The sequence below is a fragment of the Esox lucius genome, chromosome 16 (genome assembly GCF_011004845.1).
Source record: "Esox lucius isolate fEsoLuc1 chromosome 16, fEsoLuc1.pri, whole genome shotgun sequence".
In the NCBI taxonomy this organism is placed as follows: domain Eukaryota; kingdom Metazoa; phylum Chordata; class Actinopteri; order Esociformes; family Esocidae; genus Esox; species Esox lucius.
This window is the reverse complement of record NC_047584.1, coordinates 16,660,846-16,679,489: the sequence shown is the minus strand read 5'-3', so window position 1 is coordinate 16,679,489 and position 18,644 is coordinate 16,660,846. Positions and strand designations below refer to the sequence as shown.

Sequence of the window (18,644 nt, the reverse complement as noted above, 5' to 3'; positions counted from 1 at the left end):
ATTATTTAGAAATACAATGCCCAAACACTATTCCTCTATTAAAGGTTGTGGGTCACTCATAAAAACCCAAACACACATGAAATCACAATTGTTTTGGAGTTGTGTTTTGAATCACATCCAAAACACATGGTGAGACTTGAAAACCACAGCTGGTAGAAGCCAACCCTCAAACATTCAAGTATTTGAGAAGTTGGATCCAGAAAAGTGGGCCAAATGAGCTATAGAAACGTTGATGGCTACAAGAAGCATTCGTTGGCATTTTATCTGGTGTGTAACTAAATAATACTTGGTCCATGTAACTTGTCTTTATATTTTAAATGAAAATGGTAAACATCTTTATAGTTAGCTGTGTCATTGAGGATCATTGGTTTGAAACCTGCTCTCTGGACAGTACTGCCTTTTTGCAAATTAGTGACTCCTTGTGGTCAGCTTGGGCGCCTGTGAGCTTAATCAAGGTATTAGACAGGGGATTGCATTCCCTTAAGTATAGAAGGATTAAAGACTAGACTTCCTGTCTGGGGGAGCAGCATGATAAGAACAAGAATACCTTGTATGTCTTCGGAGGACAAACATCTCTATATCGACTACTCAGTCTAATGGGAGCAGGGCTCTCTCTTAATTATAAATATATTATTACAATATTGAGGAGCAATACAGGGACAAAGTTAAAAACATTACAAATGGGAAACTTTAAACAAACAAAACTATTTTGCTATGTTAAAAAACAAATGCTTGTTCAATATCACTGACTTTTTGATTAGCCATTAAATAAAAGTGCACGGTTGTCTATTAGGCTGCATCTGTATATTATCATATATTGCAGAAATGTATTTGGTACAGTGAGCATCTGATATGTGCATGGCACGTTAGATATATGTATGCCTCCATAATTTAAGCCTCAAATTAACATTTGAAGGGCTTGCCTATTCGTTCTTTCAGTCACTAATTCAGAAAATCTATATGGAATTCAGCATGTACGCAAACAATAACAATTTACTGTGAACTGATCTTTGCGTAGTTAAGTTGATTAGTATAACTTTGAGAATTTAAAAACAAATCCTATAATGTAAAAACGAACATACATTTACTGCCTCCGTATGCTTGTCATTCAATATACTTGTTTTATCCTGGTGGCCCTTGGGGATTCCAACCAGCAAACTTTCTGATGATGGTCCAGTGTTTTTGACAACTAGGCTATCTGCCGCCCCATAATAAAATACTTTAAAAGTAATAGGAATACTATCATTTTACTGAAGATGGATTAATAACCAAACATTGGCTGTATAGGCTATAACCCCAAACCATTATGTTCACATTAACATAAGTGAGTATTCTGCGAAATACAGACCTAAAACGCAAACATGCACATTCACGTTTGCCACGACATACACAGCACATCCACGTAAAATTATTACTCTACTTGGAGTTAAAGTTCATGCATATCCTTGCTTCCTGTTCCTTTATTTTGGTCGTGAACAAAGTTAAAGGCAGCTCACAAGTGTTCTCCACTTTGTGGCCTGATTGGATAAAAAGGTCTCAGACCACGCCTGCTCAGTAGTGGGTAATATTTACATGTTGTGCAAGGAAGTACAGTGGGCTAACTAATGAGGACAAGGGCCGCTTGCAATCATTAACTTCTGGTGGATTTACAAGGGACAACATGAGCTCGTATTTAGACTTTTACTCAGGAAGAAACATGATGACTCTGCCTGCGAAATTCTGTCACGAGGAACACAAACATGCAACACTTAAGTACCATGGGGAGATAGTTGGGAGACTTTCGTCAGGTATACTGGACCACCAGAGCAGCAACCGGTCGATATCAGGAGTGCAGCATCAAGCTGTGTTTGAGGTGCCACTTGAAAGCGACGGAACTGCGTCTGATGGCAATTACGTGGATCAGGGACTTACTTATAGTTTAGCGTATGGATGCTACAACGACGTGGAACAAAACAGGATGCTTACCCAGAGCATTAACCCGTCTTTGTCAGGAAACGGACCTGTCGCCAGTCATCCCACGGAGACGTACTATCACGATATTACACAAACAAACCAGCACTGGCAAAGCATAAAGATATCGCGAGGATACGTCGCTGGAAGTCATCAGAATTCATCACCATCTCATGAGAATTTTCCAAAAACCTGTCCTACACAAGAAGAGCCGCAACTTGTGGCAAATACATTTGACTGGATGAAAATCAAAAGAAGCAACCCCAAAATCAGTAAGTAAATATTACTATAAAATAAATTAGAAACAATATCCTAATTGAGTACCTGAACTGACTATAAAGATTCGACCTGACATACTTTTATTATTTCACAGGTAAAACTATTGAATGTGGACAATCGAAAGCAGGATCCATTCCAAGAACAAATTTTACAACAAAGCAATTAACAGAATTAGAAAAAGAATTTCATTTCAATAAGTATCTCACCAGGTCAAGAAGGGTGGAAATAGCCCATAGTTTGCGTCTGAATGAAACCCAGGTGAAAATATGGTTTCAAAATAGAAGAATGAAACAGAAGAAGAGGGAGAAAGAAGGCCTTAGGGTGTGCGTGACTCCCATATCGAAGTGCTCGGACTCATCCTCATCAGAACTCAACTCTCCAGTTTCTTCCCCCCCATGCTCCCCCACTCCGCTTGCCCAAATCCGATAACTAGAGGGGTTGAGTCTAGGAAATCACTTGAGGTTACTCAGAGGTTCAGTTGTCACCTTTTGGCTGTTGTTATTTGGATAAATTATACTCACTAACTGCACTAAAGCCCTCTGTTGTGAAATACAAACATGCTGCTTCTGTTTTGTTGTCCGACTGAGGGAAAGTTCAGAAATGTTGTGGATGGACTTGTTTGTGACGTTTCAGTCAAAGGACACCTTGAATCTCAATTAAACAATATTTGCCTTGTCATTGCCTAATTTAAGTGTTACACAGAATAAACCAAATATCAAACCAAATGCCCAATAGTTTAAGATTAGGTTCGTGAGATAAAGTTGTCATCCGATGTTTGGCGAAAAAGTTCCAATCCGGTGTTAGTTTATGAACTGTAACAATTTATGCTCACCCTTACTTGATTTTATCTAATCTATAGGAGCTATAACTATCATTGAATGTATGTTGCCCTGAATTAACCAAAGACTGAACTTGCCTTTATAATGAAATGTTGTTCTCAGGATAGTTCTTCTGAAGAATGCACTGAATCTCAAGTTGAGATATACAATTATTAAAAACCTTGGTAACGTTTAAGACTCAATGCACAGTAATTTGGAGTTTACAGAAATTATTAAAATATATTTAACTCATATCGACTTTGTTTTGTGTACTTTGTCTGAAAATGCACGTTAACTATCAATCTTGCACAGTTTCGTTTCATTTCACCATATTCGTTTGTTAGATCTACAGAGTATAGATTGGGCACCTTTTGTGGTAAAACGCGTTAAAACTATATTTCAGGCCAATGATACCCCCGCCACCATCTTTTATTTTACAATGACATCTTCTTATCCTTGTCCGTACAACATCTTTAGTGGTAGGGATTAAGATGCATAGAATGAACATGCAAGCACTAAGGGAAAACTGCTCGTCGACCCAGGGGTTCTGTCATGGCCACATTTACCCTCTTTGATCCAGTAGGCTACTCAAATTCCAGGAACGGAAGGAAGGTGGGTCTCCACGAGGGGAAGCTTGTGTATATCGAACAGTGGGGAACCCGCCAGGGGTACTGGGTCATAAGTTCAGCCCAACCCAAGCTAATCAAAATACACACACGTGTTCGGGGAGGAGGACAAGGAGCAAGGTATACTCGAGAATCTTCTTTCGCTGACGGGAAGCCTACTTGAGAAAGAAGCGTGGAGGATAAACCTTCACAAGAAAGGGACCGATGTGACTACGTGAGTAAGTTAGTTGAAACCTGACATCAGAAAAGAAAATGCCGCTGTGCAGGCCAATGCTATTGCATGGACTCGAGCATGTTGAGTAATGGACCTTCCCATAGAATTGAAATAAAGAATCCTGTCCTAAACCACACATCAACAGATTAGCCATTTGCAATTATTCCAGAATTAGATTACATAGAAGCTACAGCATATTCACTTATCTAGAGGTGGGATGTTAGGACTCCATAAGATTGTAGGCTTGATGCACTGTACCATGGCATCCGATCTAACTTGATCATACAGTAAAGTTAAAGTGACATGTCTAATCAACTTGTTGGGCGTTCTGAAATCTCTGGCCATATGTTCCATTATGGTTCTTATGTTTTCCTATGGAGACAAACATCTGATTGTTTAATTTCTAATGTCACACCATGGAACCTGATGTGTGGTGGTAAGGTAACACACCAGTAACATTTATTTATTTATTTATTTTCTGACTTTTACAATGTATAAATTGTTCCATTAAAGGATGTTAAATGCAGTTTGGGCTATCTGGGAACTTTAAATATGTTTAAATATGTAGTGTAGATAAAAATGTGGATTTGTGTTGCATTTGCACATAAAAGACATGTCACTAAAGTAGAATCTGTACTAATGCAGGAGTGTTGAATATGTCCTACATTTTGATTATTTCATAATAACAAACTGATATTGTCACATACTCCAACGATGACTTCTGCTTGTCCTGGTTGAGGAGGGATGCACCAGCTGCAATGGAAATAGCCCAATTTAATTTCATAATATTGCTCACACTTAGAACAAATGCATTTCATATAGTTTTTTTTTTAGGTATGTGTGGATTTGGGGACATTTTCTCAAGTAGACCTCTGCGTTAACAGGTTTAATATTGATTGGAGGCGATGCACTCATAATTATTTTTTAAATTCATGTTTATGTTTGTGAAACTTGCCTGGGACAGTCGTTTTTGAACAATTTACACATTTAGTTAAAACTTACACAGTATTTATTCACAAGTCTACAGATACTCCAGAGTATCCTCTAAACCAAAGAACTAGATGTTTTCCCCAACTGAAATAAGTTATGCATGTTTTTAACATCGCCACAACAAGTCAACGACCCTATTTCAATATCTTAACTGATAGTTCTAATATGAATAACTATTGCAGTGACAACACGTAATCAAACTAGAGAAAACCTTGAGTGCCTGACAGAGAAGGCACCGCCGTCACCTGGAGAATAACTGATAATGCAGGATGGGTTCATACATAACTTTGTCTTGTCTATAATGTTTCCTACCAAAATATATTACCTGTACCTTCCCCCTTTGCTGATGCCCATATGGATCTCTTTTATGGCATTTCTGTATGAAATTATGACTGAATAAATTATATCTTCATTTATCTTCAAAACCCTTCTGTGCTGACTGTGATACCTGGCTCTCAGCGCTTTACATAATTATATTAGTCTTCTACTACACCAAGAAATTGATTGCTCTGGAAAATGAATCTGGCTTTGCTATAAATTATACCTATGGATTCTGAGAAATTTGTTATTTTGTTTAAAATAGTCCATAATATAATTACAGTTCTAATTCATGGAGAGCTACAAGTGTGCCCATTACAGTAACAAGGTTTGGTATTTAATCTGTCTGCAGGATAAAGAATGGTTCTGTGTGGTTTTCATTTGTAATCGTAGACACATTATTTCAGTAAAATACTGTGTGACCATTAGATATGAAAAATGGGTTATTGTAAGGACAGGTTAATTCATGAGTTTAGGTTTTTAAAGTTAAACGAAAGCAAGTTAAATAACGGGGAATCAAATAACTTTCTGTATGCCGACTGGTGACACTAAGCATCAGTGTTAGCATGATCTGAAAAGATTTCCAGAAAGTTGTTTTACATCCACAGAGTTGAATACGTCACTAAATCCTAAACATTTATCGACAACGTCCACAGAAGATCCACAGATCCACAGAAAAAAGTACATACACACAAATGTCAGCAAATGTTATTTCAATATCTTCTTCACCATTTCCCAATAGGTGTTCAGCACTAATCCTAAAATGTACTGTTTTAACTTGCCAGGCATTGGACCTGGTGGACAGATGGGCAGATTGTCCACTGGAGCAGGAAACGTTCCAGCCTGACCTTCAACAATTCCATTATGTTCTAGCTAGCCCAGATATTAAAGTACTTTTAATGCTAGCCCAGGTAATAGCATTAATCTGGATTCTAGTAAAATCATCTGTGCCAAATTGGAATTTTTTTAAGTAACATTGTCAGGCATTGGAAGATCAATTAAACAGTTTTATTTTCTATTCTGAGGACTAATTCCCAGTCTGAACTGTGCATGCGTTACCACCACTAGTCTCCAAGTGGTTATTATTCATCTACATTCATTTAACATATAACCCAACTTGTTAAATTAATTGTGTAAGCAATTGTGTGCCTCTATTCAGGTCCTTTCCCTTTTTACACATTTAGTTGTGTTATAGACATAACTTAGAATTGATTTCCTTTTTTGTCACTAATCTACACACAATATCCCAAAATGACATCACAAAAACAAATTTTTCGAATGTGTGCCAATTTATTCAAAATGAAAAAAGGATGTACTTTAGTATTAAGACCCTTTATTAAGTACTGAAGTGACTTTGGCAGTGATTAGTACTCCTTCTCTCCTTGGGTATGCCTCTACCAGCTTTGCGCACCTGCATTTTTGCAGTTTCAAACAATTATTCCTTGCAGAGCTTGGATGGGGAGCATCGTTAAACACCGAACTTCATGACCCCCCACAGATGTTCAATAGGAGAGAGAACAAGAAAGAGAAAAACTACTATTTAATGTAAATGATTACTTCAAGAGAAATGACATGGTGGGTGGGTAATAGTGGGTTTCATTGAAATTCTGTGGTCATCTGTTTTCTTAATATGCTCACCCTTTTTTTATGTTCCACATCCATGTCCTCTAGAAGCTGGTCAGTCTTCTCTGACCCCAACCTCTGCATTGTTTCCCCCATGGCTGTGCAGATAATCCACATGAATTTCAGGCCTTTGATCCAATGAAATGTGAAAGTCAGCTAATCAACTTGAATACACAATCTTAGTAGGTTTACAGAGCTAGGAACATACCCTTAAACAACCTAACCTTGTTTGCAATAAGAATGAAATTAATATTTGATTATATTTAGCTTGTTTAGGGATGCTTACAATAAATGGATACGATGGATACTACTGGAACACACGACAATGCTAGCTTGTCAGCAGTAATACAGTTTGCAAGCTAGCTGATTAGCTTGTTCCAAAATGTTTTCTAGGTGAAAAGCATATTATAAAATGACTAGTATATCTTGTGCATTGCTTCATTATATTGAAAAAAATATGTGACACTTGCAAATTGGGTTTATAATAATACATATTTTCTTCATATGCATACATCTTTGTGAAACATTTACCTTCATACTCACATCCCATCATATGCTCACCACCTATTTCTATACAATTGTAAATCAACTTAGTGTTGTTGATTTAGTGTATTCTGTTTTTACCAAAAATGTGAGCGCTGGCTACTCATAGATTTTATGTCATCACAATACTGTTTTGAACATTTGTTTTGGGGCTGTGGTCCAAGTGAACAACCTACTCAATACATCCTGAAGGGGAGCTGATACAAGTTTGGTCTAAAGTGCTTGAAAACATGATACCATCTCTAAGGAAAATAAATAGGTGCTAAACCTTCTGTCAAAATTTTGATGCAGTATAATGTTAACCAGCTAGTTAATATTGAGGGGAGTCCACCACATTTTCGGGTAGGTAATGTCAGCATCTCTAGTCATTCTTCACTGACTTTGCTAGCTAATGACCGGTTAGCATCACCGGTGGCGTTTTATAGCAGGCATCTTAGTGCTGATATGTCCATTACATTCTAATTTCAAACCTTGACTGGACTTTGTATATCAGCTGGAGTAGGGAGGGGCATTGTCATAGCTCTGTTGCAACTCCTTCAGGCAGGTCGGGTGCCTGCAAGCTAACTGAGGTCGTTGGTCAAAGTAGCGCATCCAATAATGCACTAATTCCGCTAACTTGCTGCTTGGTGCAAACGGAAGCATGTTGTGATCTTCAACTCTTGTATGCCGGTTGGGAGTTTCTCTCATGGAACATGGTCATAACTTTGTTTGTGCTGTTACGTGTAACTCCTAAACAATTACATTATTTCAGATTTTATTTCAGATTTATGCTTTAGGATTTATGATGTGCGTCATTAATTGATGGTGCCATGGTGTAATTTCTCGAATGTGGATGACTTTCCATCGAATGTGGATGAAAGTGGCCAAGCACACTTTTCTAGACAAGTCTGCATTAACTGAATGATGAGAGTAGGATCATTTCAAATTATAACTATAAAATAATTGTTATAATCTAATCAATCTAATCTGTGACAAGCTGTTTGATACAAGAATATCTGAGGAATTAAGACATCATTTTTGTAACTAAGAAGTAACTACCACATCGCTAGCAGCTTAAACAATGGCTGTGTTTCAAAATTAGGTACCTAGAATTTATAGCAAGTCCAGAAGTTAACTGCTGCAGCCAGCTGTGCTTGTGATGTGGTTTCCTGTTCATGGTACATTTCAAATGAAATGTATTTATAGCACTCTGTGTTCTCCCTTATTAGATAGTATGCTTTCTCAAGTGCTCTTGGAAAAAAACGAGAGAATGCAGAATGCATGTATTTTAGTGACTCCCCAACTGACAGGAATCGCTTTTCAAGGAAACCCACAATAATGCGTAAACTCACATGATCATTAAACATTTTATAGCAACTGTGTAGGTTGTGTGTGTGAGAGAGAGAGTGAATATGTAAGATTCTAGTAACCAGTGTGTGAGAGAGCAGTCTATATTTCGGGTGCCTGGAGCCTTTGGCAATTTTTTGCACTTTAATCAGACACTGCCTGGAATGAATGTATTTTTTGGCTATCAGTTTGCCCGCAGTTATGTGCTGGGTTGTCCATCTCTGAATGACCTTAATGTCGAGGGTGGTGCAGATGTTGTGCCAGGAAGTGATACAACCCGTCAGAATGCACGTCCCGTCAGATGCACCTGCAAAGCTATTGAGGTTCTGATTGCCCTGACAAAGTGTTAGCATCCTGAGGGGAAAGAGGCATTGTATGCCGTCTTCATTACTGTCCTGGGTTACGTTCTCTGTAACGTGGACCCAGGAAATCGCTAGCTCTTCACCTTCTCCCCTTGCCACCCTGTTGATTGTGGTGTGCAGATCACAGATAGGTATTCCTCTTCTCCATGTGGGAGAGGGCAGTGGAAGGCTGTTCAGATTATATCGTCTGTGGACCTGGTGGGGCTGTATGCAAATCGGAGTGGGTCTTGTGTATCTGCAATGATGGAGTGGATGTGAGCCATGACTGGTCTTTAAACCACTTCATGATTACAGACGTCAGTCCTATGTGGAGGTAGTCATTGTGACGGGTTGCCTTGGGAACAGAAATAACGGGGGTTAGCTTGAGACATGAGGTAGTTGAAAATGTCCCTGCTATCACCTAGTCCGTGCACGCACTTCAAACACGGCCCGTCATATTCCCTGTGATATGAGGGTTGAGCAGTTACCAGATTTAAGTCGGCCTTGGAGAGTGAGAACAGACAGTATTCTGGAATGGAGGGACCCTTCTTTCAGCCTCTGTTGGTTCTTGTTGAAGCGTAGAAAGAATAGTGTTTTTCTGGTATGGAAACATACACTCACCTAAAGGATTATTAGGAACTCCATACTAATACTGTGTTTGACCCCCTTTCGCCTTCAGAACTGCCTTCATTCTACGTGGCATTGATTCAACAAGGTGCTGAAAGCATTATTTAGAAATGTTGGCCCATATTGATAGGATAGCATCTTGCAGTTGATGGAGATTTGTGGGATGCACATACAGGGCACGAAGCTCCCGTTCCACCACATCCCAAAGATGCTCTATTATTGGGTTGAGATCTGGTGACTGTGGGGGCCATTTCAGTACAGTGAACTCATTGTCATGTTCAAGCATTATTCAAGCTTTGTGACATGGTGCATTATCCTGCTGGAAGTAGCCATCAGAGGATGGGTACATGGTGGTCATAAAGGGATGGACATGGTCAGAAACAATGCTCAGGTAGGCCGTGGCATTTAAACGATGCCCAATTGGCACTAAGGGGCCTAAAGTGTGCCAAGAAAACATCCCCCACACCATTACACCACCACCACCAGCCTGCACAGTGGTAACAAGGCATGATGGATCCATGTTCTCATTCTGTTTACGCCAAATTCTGACTCTACCATCTGAATGTCTCAACAGAAATCGAGACTCATCAGACCAGGCAACATTCTTCCAGTCTTCAACTGTCCAATTTTGAGCTCGTGCAAATTGTAGCCTCTTTTTCCTATTTGTAGTGGAGATGAGTGGTACCCGGTGGGGTCTTCTGCTGTTGTAGCCCATCCGCCTCAAGGTTATGCGTGTTGTGGCTTCACAAATGCTTTGCTGCATACCTTGGTTGTAACGAGTGGTTATTTCAGTCAAAGTTGCTCTTCTATCAGCTTGAATCAGTCGGCCCATTCTCCTCTGACCTCTAGGATCAACAAGGCATTTTCGCCCACAGGACTGCCGCATACTGGATGTTTTTCCCTTTTCACACCATTCTTTAAACCCTAGAAATGGTTGTGCGTGAAAATCCCAGTAACTGAGCAGATTGTGAAATACTCAGACCGGCCCATCTGGCACCAACAACCATGCCACGCTCAAAATTGCTTAAATCACCTTTCTTTCCCATTCTGACATTCAGTTTGGAGTTCAGGAGATTGTCTTGACCAGGACCACACCCCTAAATGCGTTGAAGCAACTGCCATGTAATTGGTTGATTAGATAATTGCATTAATGAGAAATTGAACAGGTGTTCCTAATAATCCTTTAGGTGAGTGTATTTTGGCAGATCACATACAGATCTTCTGTTCATTTTCATAATAAACTGTAGACTCTCCCATGCGTTGAGCCTCAGAGTCTCAGGCAAACTGTAGAAGGCTGCCTCTTATTTGGTTGACGACTCATTTCAACAATCCAGTGTCAAAGAAAATCAGCAACACTCAGTGGCCAGTTTCATAGAAACACCACCATATTCACAAAAAGGGATCACTCCTACAGACATTCAGTTGCTTAGCTTGGTACGTAAGACAGACAGACAGACAGGAATCAAGGCTTTCGGTTACCATTTGAATGATCATTTGAATGGGCAAAATATGACCCTATTTAGACCACCACATGAGTCCAATACTGAAAGCTACAAGCAGTTGGTTTCCGGTTCAGTTGAATTGAAAGGACCGTGCAGTCCGCAGTCCTGAAGCTAATTGAGAGTCCTTGGGCTGAAAAATACTGTTGCATGAATAAACCTAATGTACCAAATAGGTGTAGGTAATAAATTGGCCACTGAGTGTATATTGTTCTTTAATATCAGTAAAATCTGTGGTGATGATTATCTATGTCCGCCTTTCCGATTTCCTGAATTGTAAGACAGTGTTTTAATGATCCCTGAAGACCATACATGACTTTAACATTACTTCCTGTTTTCCCCCATCTCTTGCTGGTGTGGTTACGGATGTGGTGGGAGCCTGCCATCTTCTAAGCCTGAGGTTTTCAATGTGTGGTGGTGAGGAGGTTGCAGCCATTACCATCCAAACAGATGAAAATGCTTATAGAAAAAAAATTTTTTGAGGAGATGCATGTACTGTACATTTGGAATATTTCATAATGCTTCTGTTCAGTATAGTTTAATATGGATGATAAACACTGGCGCGTGAATGAGATTTTATTCAATAGCTAAAAGCAATATTATAAGCATATTAATAATAATAATTAGGAATCATAGCCATGTCGTTGTATTCTTAGAAAATCAATGGTACGATGCTTGCTTTCTGCTTCCGCCTAACATGCACAGTGCTCCAATCCAACAGCACCAGCGATGAGGGGTTAAAAACATTCCACACCATTCAAAAATACATTTGATTTCATTTGTAGTCTGTCTCGGCGAGGGATAGAGGTGAGCCCACCTTTGGCTGCGGGAGGAGTGGAGCAGCGTACATATCTAGTGTTTGGAGACACCAAATTGACAATGCATTTATCTTTGAATAATGTAAATGTCCCGAGGATACGATGGCAGTGGTCCTGGGATGTCCGCAGAGGGCGCGGGCCTGTCAGCCAGTCAGGCTCTCTGGCCCCATTGCGGCATAATGTGGTCTCCACACTGACTCCCCCGAAGTGTTACACCGGTCCGCTACCCTGCTTGGCTCTATCTGCCTCAGGCTTGCATTCCTGCTTCCACTGGCTCCCCAATTCATTTACACTGTTGGAGAGTGACTTAATGCGGCAAAGCTCGCTGCCGAAAACAATCTTATCTGCTCTCTCTTTTAGGGGTAAGTGGTCAGGAGCACGCTGATTAGAGTGTGTGGAGATGTTCAGGTAAATTCCTTCAAACCCCCTTTTATCCTTTTGATGTAAAAACCTTCTTCAGCTATTATCCTCTCGGTAGCACTTTGTCTGAAATTATCAAAGTGCAAGTCATACTGTTAGGCTTGGATGTTAAATGAAAAGCCTCCAGAAATACTGCATTGCATTATATATTTGCACTAAGATGCTAGCCCTTTAACATTAGACATACAGTTTCATCCTGGACAGTCTTTCCAGAATACCATGGGTTGGTGCCTCCAACAATATGGCGCCGTGGGCTGGAGGGAGTAAAACATGTATGGTAGAGAATGGATGGCTCCTGGCAGGCTGACAGTGCTGTTCAGTGAGGCAAAGTGCCAGTAAATTGTTTGTCTTCTGCAGTGCAATCCTATAATTCTTCTGGGAACCAATGACATTGTGTTTGCCAAACAGAATAATGATAGATGGAGTAAAATCAAACTGCAGGATTTTGGGATTTGTCCTGCACAGACACCAATCTGAATACATTGGTTCCCCCTAGAAACACTGAAGCAGATTGTTTTGATTTCTTTAAGAACCCAACCCTAAAGATGTTTATGTGCGACACCTATTCAATACAATAATGTGGCTAAAACTACTTTGACGGTGATACACAAATATTTAATTAGTGGTGGAACAGAAGAACCGTCACATGAAGACCTAACTCAAACTCGTGGCCCCATTTCTGATTCTTGCAACATCTGACCAGCCTGCTGTGGGAGGTCCTTCATGTTAAACTCTGGGATCGATCCAGCATGCTGTCTCCGTCCATCTGATTGGCAGGTGCATCTGTTTCCTGCTCTGAAGCATAAATGTAAGTATGCAATCTGCCAGTCCTGGTGTCCTGTTGGTCCAACAACCAGTTATACATCCCAATCTGTCCAGGCCAATGCTACACCTTGCCACCACCAAACCATCCTATTGGCCAAAGCGGCGAGTGGGCTTTTGTGGATTTCTAAGGATACAGACAATCTAACGATACAACAGTGTGTTCTCTGTTTTCACTTAGAGTGGTTGGCCCTCTGTTTGCGGAGCCAGCTGGGGTCCAGAGGCTAAAGCTGATTAATATTTAAATGTGGCGTTTCTCTTCTTAAAGGGATGTCTGTTGATGTTGTTCCACAGACAGGGGACGGCTTTTGAACGCTTCGTCGCCGAGGTGTGATTTCTCACAACTCCAGCCTTGTGGACTGGGAGGCGTAGAGGCGTGACCGCCGAGATGGCCAACATACCCAGTGGCCTCGAGGCTATCCGGTCAATTACACAACGCAGGCCACTCCCTGAGCCACTGGCACAGTCTCGAGTTAAAACATATAATCTAAGACCACGTCTTCCTGGACCTGGCTTTCCATCATACACAAAGATCAGCAACATGTCCTTTGAAGTGGGTCAAGATTTTCATTCCATTTAAATGAACTGACAGTGAATAAGTGTACAAGTTGGTTTATGCATGGTTGTAATAGTTGTTCGTCCCCATCCTCCATGTGTTGGTTTTCATCTCGCCAGGATATAAGATGGCTGTCCATGACGAAATATGAAATAGCAGAGGTCCTGTGCTGTGTTTTGGAACGGTTCCCTCCGCTCTGTGTGTATCACACACACTGGTGGTTTATTAGGACCATGTGTGGGAAGCTCCAAGAGTCGCCGTTCAAAGCGACCTGCCTCTCCTTTGTAATACACTTTATCACGTGGATGCAGATGAGCCCTTTGTTGGAGGCTTGCACCTCATCCATTACCCCAGGGCTGCCACAGAGATAGTGGAGAGGGAATCCATTCAAAAAGACCATGACGGAACCTGCTGTTCAACTGAACTCTCCGTGAACTAGGCTCCATAGCCAGGTCCGTCGGAGAGGGGAAAAAAAGATGTAACTTGTACTCGTTGCTCTTGCCTTAGCATTCGATCCAGGCGGCTGTTATGAACCCATTCAACGTCGCCCATGGATCAATCTGTCAATCTCTACTCAATTTGTCTTGACAGATTCCAGCAAACGGTGAATGTGTGATTGTGGCTTCCTGGGTTTCTTGTTTTTTGCAGCTTGGGCTCCTATACTGTATCCAAAGACTGTATGCAAACAATGTTGTTTACACAATTTATGTATCTTCTGTCATATATGGGCAAGTGTCTGTCTGGCAGAGGCAGTGCTTTTAATGGAGCGTAGAAATTTATATTAGACTTTGATTTAATTCCCTCTGGGAAGTATCCATCCCTGGTATGAAACTGGCCGTCGTTCACAAGCTATAAAGGAATGTTATTAATTTCTACTCAAGAGACAGTAGATTTTCTGCCTCAGAGGTCAGGTTAGCTGGCTGGACAGGGGTGTTGCAGAGCTGCAGACAGAACGACCGGCGTGGCTCTGCTGGAGGGTGAGGAGCAGACAAGGAGGACACGAATGAACATTGCCCCCTGAAAACTCCAAGCGACCCTGTCATTATCACCTACCATACCCAACCTCTGAAGACTCTGCATGTTGTACCGGCATTATTCCGAATGCCATTTAAAGGACACATTCAGCGGTGGCCGCGCAGATGTAATGAGTTTTTTCCCAGGTTGTGGAGGAGGAGGAGGATGTGAGCACCAACAAAAAAGCGTTTGTGCCTGGCCAGTATTACCGAAGCCCTGTGGCAGTATTGACACAGACCTTGTGGTATTGTATAAAAAGTCATTGGACACAATTTAATTTCTGTCAGCAGTAAGGCTGAGCAGCTCCAATGGATTTATTTTATAACCTGGCCTCTGCCCTTATTGAGCATCTCTGTGAGCTAGAAATGTTACCCTTCTCTGCCCCCCACTCTCACTCTCTCACCCCACCCGCGCGCCCCCACTGCCCCTGAGGTACTCTTTATCCACAGAGAAAATCAAGTTGTGTCTGAACTTGGACCAATAGTCTAGCTTACTGAGGCAAAGGAATGGCAACAAACAAACCTACCTCAATATGAACAGGCAGGCAGGCAGGCAGGCAGCAGAGAGTGCACATGGCAACGGTACTTCATCAATCTCCAGGCCAGCCACACTGGAGTACAAATCGATCCGACTTTTATATATCAAAAATACATAATGACTTCTCACAACTTCTATCCTGCTTTTTCATTCGTCCGGCACACATTGGAATGTGTTACGTTATCATATCTAAAGACCAGATGGTGGTAAGCAAGAAGAATAGTTCTGAAGTCGAGGCGAAGTCCTTAATGTCAACAGATTGCGTGCAGAGAAAACATACAATGTATATAGATGTCATGTGCGGTAGGGTCTTCAAAACCTGTATTGCCTTTGACTCAAAAGCCCAGCAAAAGTCCCGCATGTTACGGCCCACACAATCCCTATTATTGATTTGATTTTAGAGCGATTATGCACTGTTTTACAAAAAGGTCACTCTACTGCTGGCTGTAAGGTCACCGGCTCTCCAGTGGAAACCACAGCTTCAGCCTACACTGAATCTAATCTGATGGGAATTATGTAGAGACTGCTTGTTCTCCCCACCCTGCAGGCCCCTTTCACTCTATCTCTCTCTCTCAGCAGTGGGCTGGCTCATGTCCAAGAGGCCAAGAGGAGGTCCCGCATGAAAAATCTGCTGCTGACAGCCAAGGCACAGGTCCTCTTAAAAACGTTGCAACTTTGGATCCAAACTGCATTCAGCAGCCAAGGAGTGGCTGAGATGTCTTCTCTGTTTCCTCTACAGTCTATGATTGACAGCACTTTATTCAACCCTGACATACAGTGAGACCGTCGACACCCCCCCGCCCCCCCCCCCACCACAGTGTGCTATTGAGACCTCTTCAGTAGGGAGTGATGGGCCTCAAAGTGCTTCTATATGACTCATGTTCCGAATTCCCCTTGTATCAATGCACATAGGAGCATTGCAATATTCCCTCTCACTTAACTTAAGTGTGCCATTATCTTGGGACATACAGAGACCAGAAAGACAGTAAATACATATTCATAGAATTGGCTTTTAAAGCAATACCAAAATGTCGGTGGTACATACAGTATGTACCATCACCATGATAACCAATTGACTATCTATAGATATGTGTATTTATTAAAGTTGGAAAAATAATTTCCTGTGTTAAATTACTCATGGCACTGAGGAATCTCATTAATGGAATGTTTGTAACCTTTTATTATTCCGGCCATCCCATCATAAATCAAGCCAGCCACAGAGTCATCCTTCCCTCTATGGAGCGTTGTCTCACACTGCTGTTTCCTCATCGCCCTCTTCAGCTGCTGCACTCTCTCCCCCGCTCTCCCCTTCTCTCCCCCGCTCTCCCCTTCTCTACCCCGCTCTCCCCTTCTCTCCCCCACCCTCTCTAGTCGTCTCTCCCCATCTCTCACGCTCGTCTCCCTCCTCGGCTGCTTCACTTTCTTTCTGCTCTATCTCTCCATCTCTCTCTCTCCTTTATCTCTCCATCTCTCTCCTCTATCTCTCCATCTCCCTCCACAATCTCACCCCCACTCTCTCTCTCCTCAGCCACTGCTATCTCAGTCCCTCTTCTCTGTCTCCCTCTCTCCCAGCTCCAAACATAGAGTTTTAGAAGCTAATTACATTGACTATACTATCTCCCCTCCTTCTACATCTCTCGCTCTTCACCGCTCTCTCCTATTCTATCTGTGTCCATCTCTCTCTCTCTCTAGGCTCATCTCCTTTGTCTGTCCTTTGCAGTTGTGTGTGGTTATATCCAGTGATGGTTTCCCGCCACCTCAGAGAAGCTACCCTCTCTCACAGCATTCATCTTAATTAAACTTTAATGAAAAGGGCCTCTTTTTACTATTGTGTTTCTCAGCTCATAAATGATACATGGTACTTTGCAGCATTAGTCACACAGGGACCTGCTGTACAAACCGTTCCTTTACAGCCACAACATAGACAGTTCATCTTGGATGCTAGTCGCTTTTGCCATTTCTGTCATTTTCATAGCCCCTAATGTTCCCTTTCTTACGTCAGTGTTGTTTTGCAAATAAGGACCTTAAGTCCGTAAACATCACAACATGTACTTTAGAATGATATTTTAATGCCACAAATTGAATAAACAGTGAGATATGAATGGGAGGGAAATGTATATATCATGTATATATATATAGGCATAGCATGTGGTTTGGTATTCAGAGACCTTCAATGCCAGTAGCCACCTCTCTCCTTGGCTGTAAGGCACATGGGTAACAGCTGAAGGTCAGAGACAGAGGCAGCAGCCACCCAGAGCAGAACAGCCATTGCTGGCTCTGGTTCCACTGCCTGCCCCTCAGCGTGTTGCACAGAACTGTTGCAGAGAGCTGGAGGAGACCTGTGGTTGCCTCTGCTCAGGTCTAGGAGGATGTGAGCCAGTTCTGTCAGACTTTGTCACAAAGGGATAGATAGGACACCAGCCTACTTCTGCTAGAACGACTTTTCACTTTCATGGCACATGACCAATTCAGACCTTCACTTCCTGACCCTTTGCGATGGGGTCAAAATTAATGGAGAGGAAAACAATGCATACAGTAGGTATTTTTTTTGAAGAGTGAGGTGCTAAACCAAAAGTGGTGTGTCTTTTGAAATGTCTTTTGAAATGGTTCAAACAACAAAGGAAACTTGAATTCTGAAGTTTCCGCAAGGTTCCAGGTTTCCTTGAAGTGCACTGATTCCATCTACCCAGATTTAGTACAGCCTGCATTGACATCATCGTTTAGTGTACTCTTTTCGATTTCTATTTCGGACGCAGCCATTGTTGACTAGAATGCCCATGGTCATTGGCTTATTCTTCTGGTTGAAGTTGCTCTTAATATTACAGCGGTTGATTTGAGAGGATAACACAAACATTACTTGAAGCAACAACTGTAAAAGCGTATTGTTGCCGGTGCTCTATGAGAACTTCCCATGTTCTGCCGCCAACTGGCTGTTATGCAGCAATATCAATAGCAAAAACCGAAATCAGACTATGTACCGCGGACCCCACCCTGTCCCTCCCAAGCCACACCCATCGTGTCGTCATGGTTTGACGAGTCGAGGTTTCAACAACAGGGATTCTAATGTTTAACTCATGCGCTCCCAACAAGGGACCGGTTTCAGCTTTCAGTATGACTGGGAAGGAATAGTAGCTACAGAATAAAAATAATAATTTATGGAACCCGCATGTAGCTGGATTCTATAGGATTAGCATGGAAAATGTGACCAGTAGTTGAGAAATTGAGTTAGAGACTGGCTGTAGATTATTGAAAACATTCCTATGCAGGATGTCTCCCACAATGTTCATCTGGCTTAAAACATCTGTACTAGAATGTCCATTTGG

At 41.6% G+C, this 18,644-nt stretch overlaps 1 protein-coding gene across 1 annotated transcript; it reads left to right on the top strand.

Moving 5' to 3' along the window:
* Positions 1 to 1,547: 1,547 nt before the first annotated feature.
* On the top strand, positions 1,548 to 3,266 carry LOC105016230 (homeobox protein Hox-A1). Its single transcript, XM_010879918.5, has 2 exons — positions 1,548 to 2,222; positions 2,324 to 3,266. Exons 1-2 carry the CDS (start codon positions 1,661 to 1,663, stop codon positions 2,656 to 2,658), a joined length of 897 nt encoding a protein of 298 aa, XP_010878220.1. The 5' UTR covers positions 1,548 to 1,660; the 3' UTR covers positions 2,659 to 3,266.
* The last annotated feature ends 15,378 nt before the right edge of the window (positions 3,267 to 18,644 follow it).

Coding starts and splice junctions, on each gene's coding strand:
- LOC105016230 (XM_010879918.5), top strand. CDS start 1,661: ATGAGCTCGTATTTAGACTTTTACTCAGGAAGAAACATGATGACTCTG. Junction 2,223..2,323: donor AAGAAGCAACCCCAAAATCA/GTAAGTAAATAT, acceptor ATTATTTCACAG/GTAAAACTATTGAATGTGGA.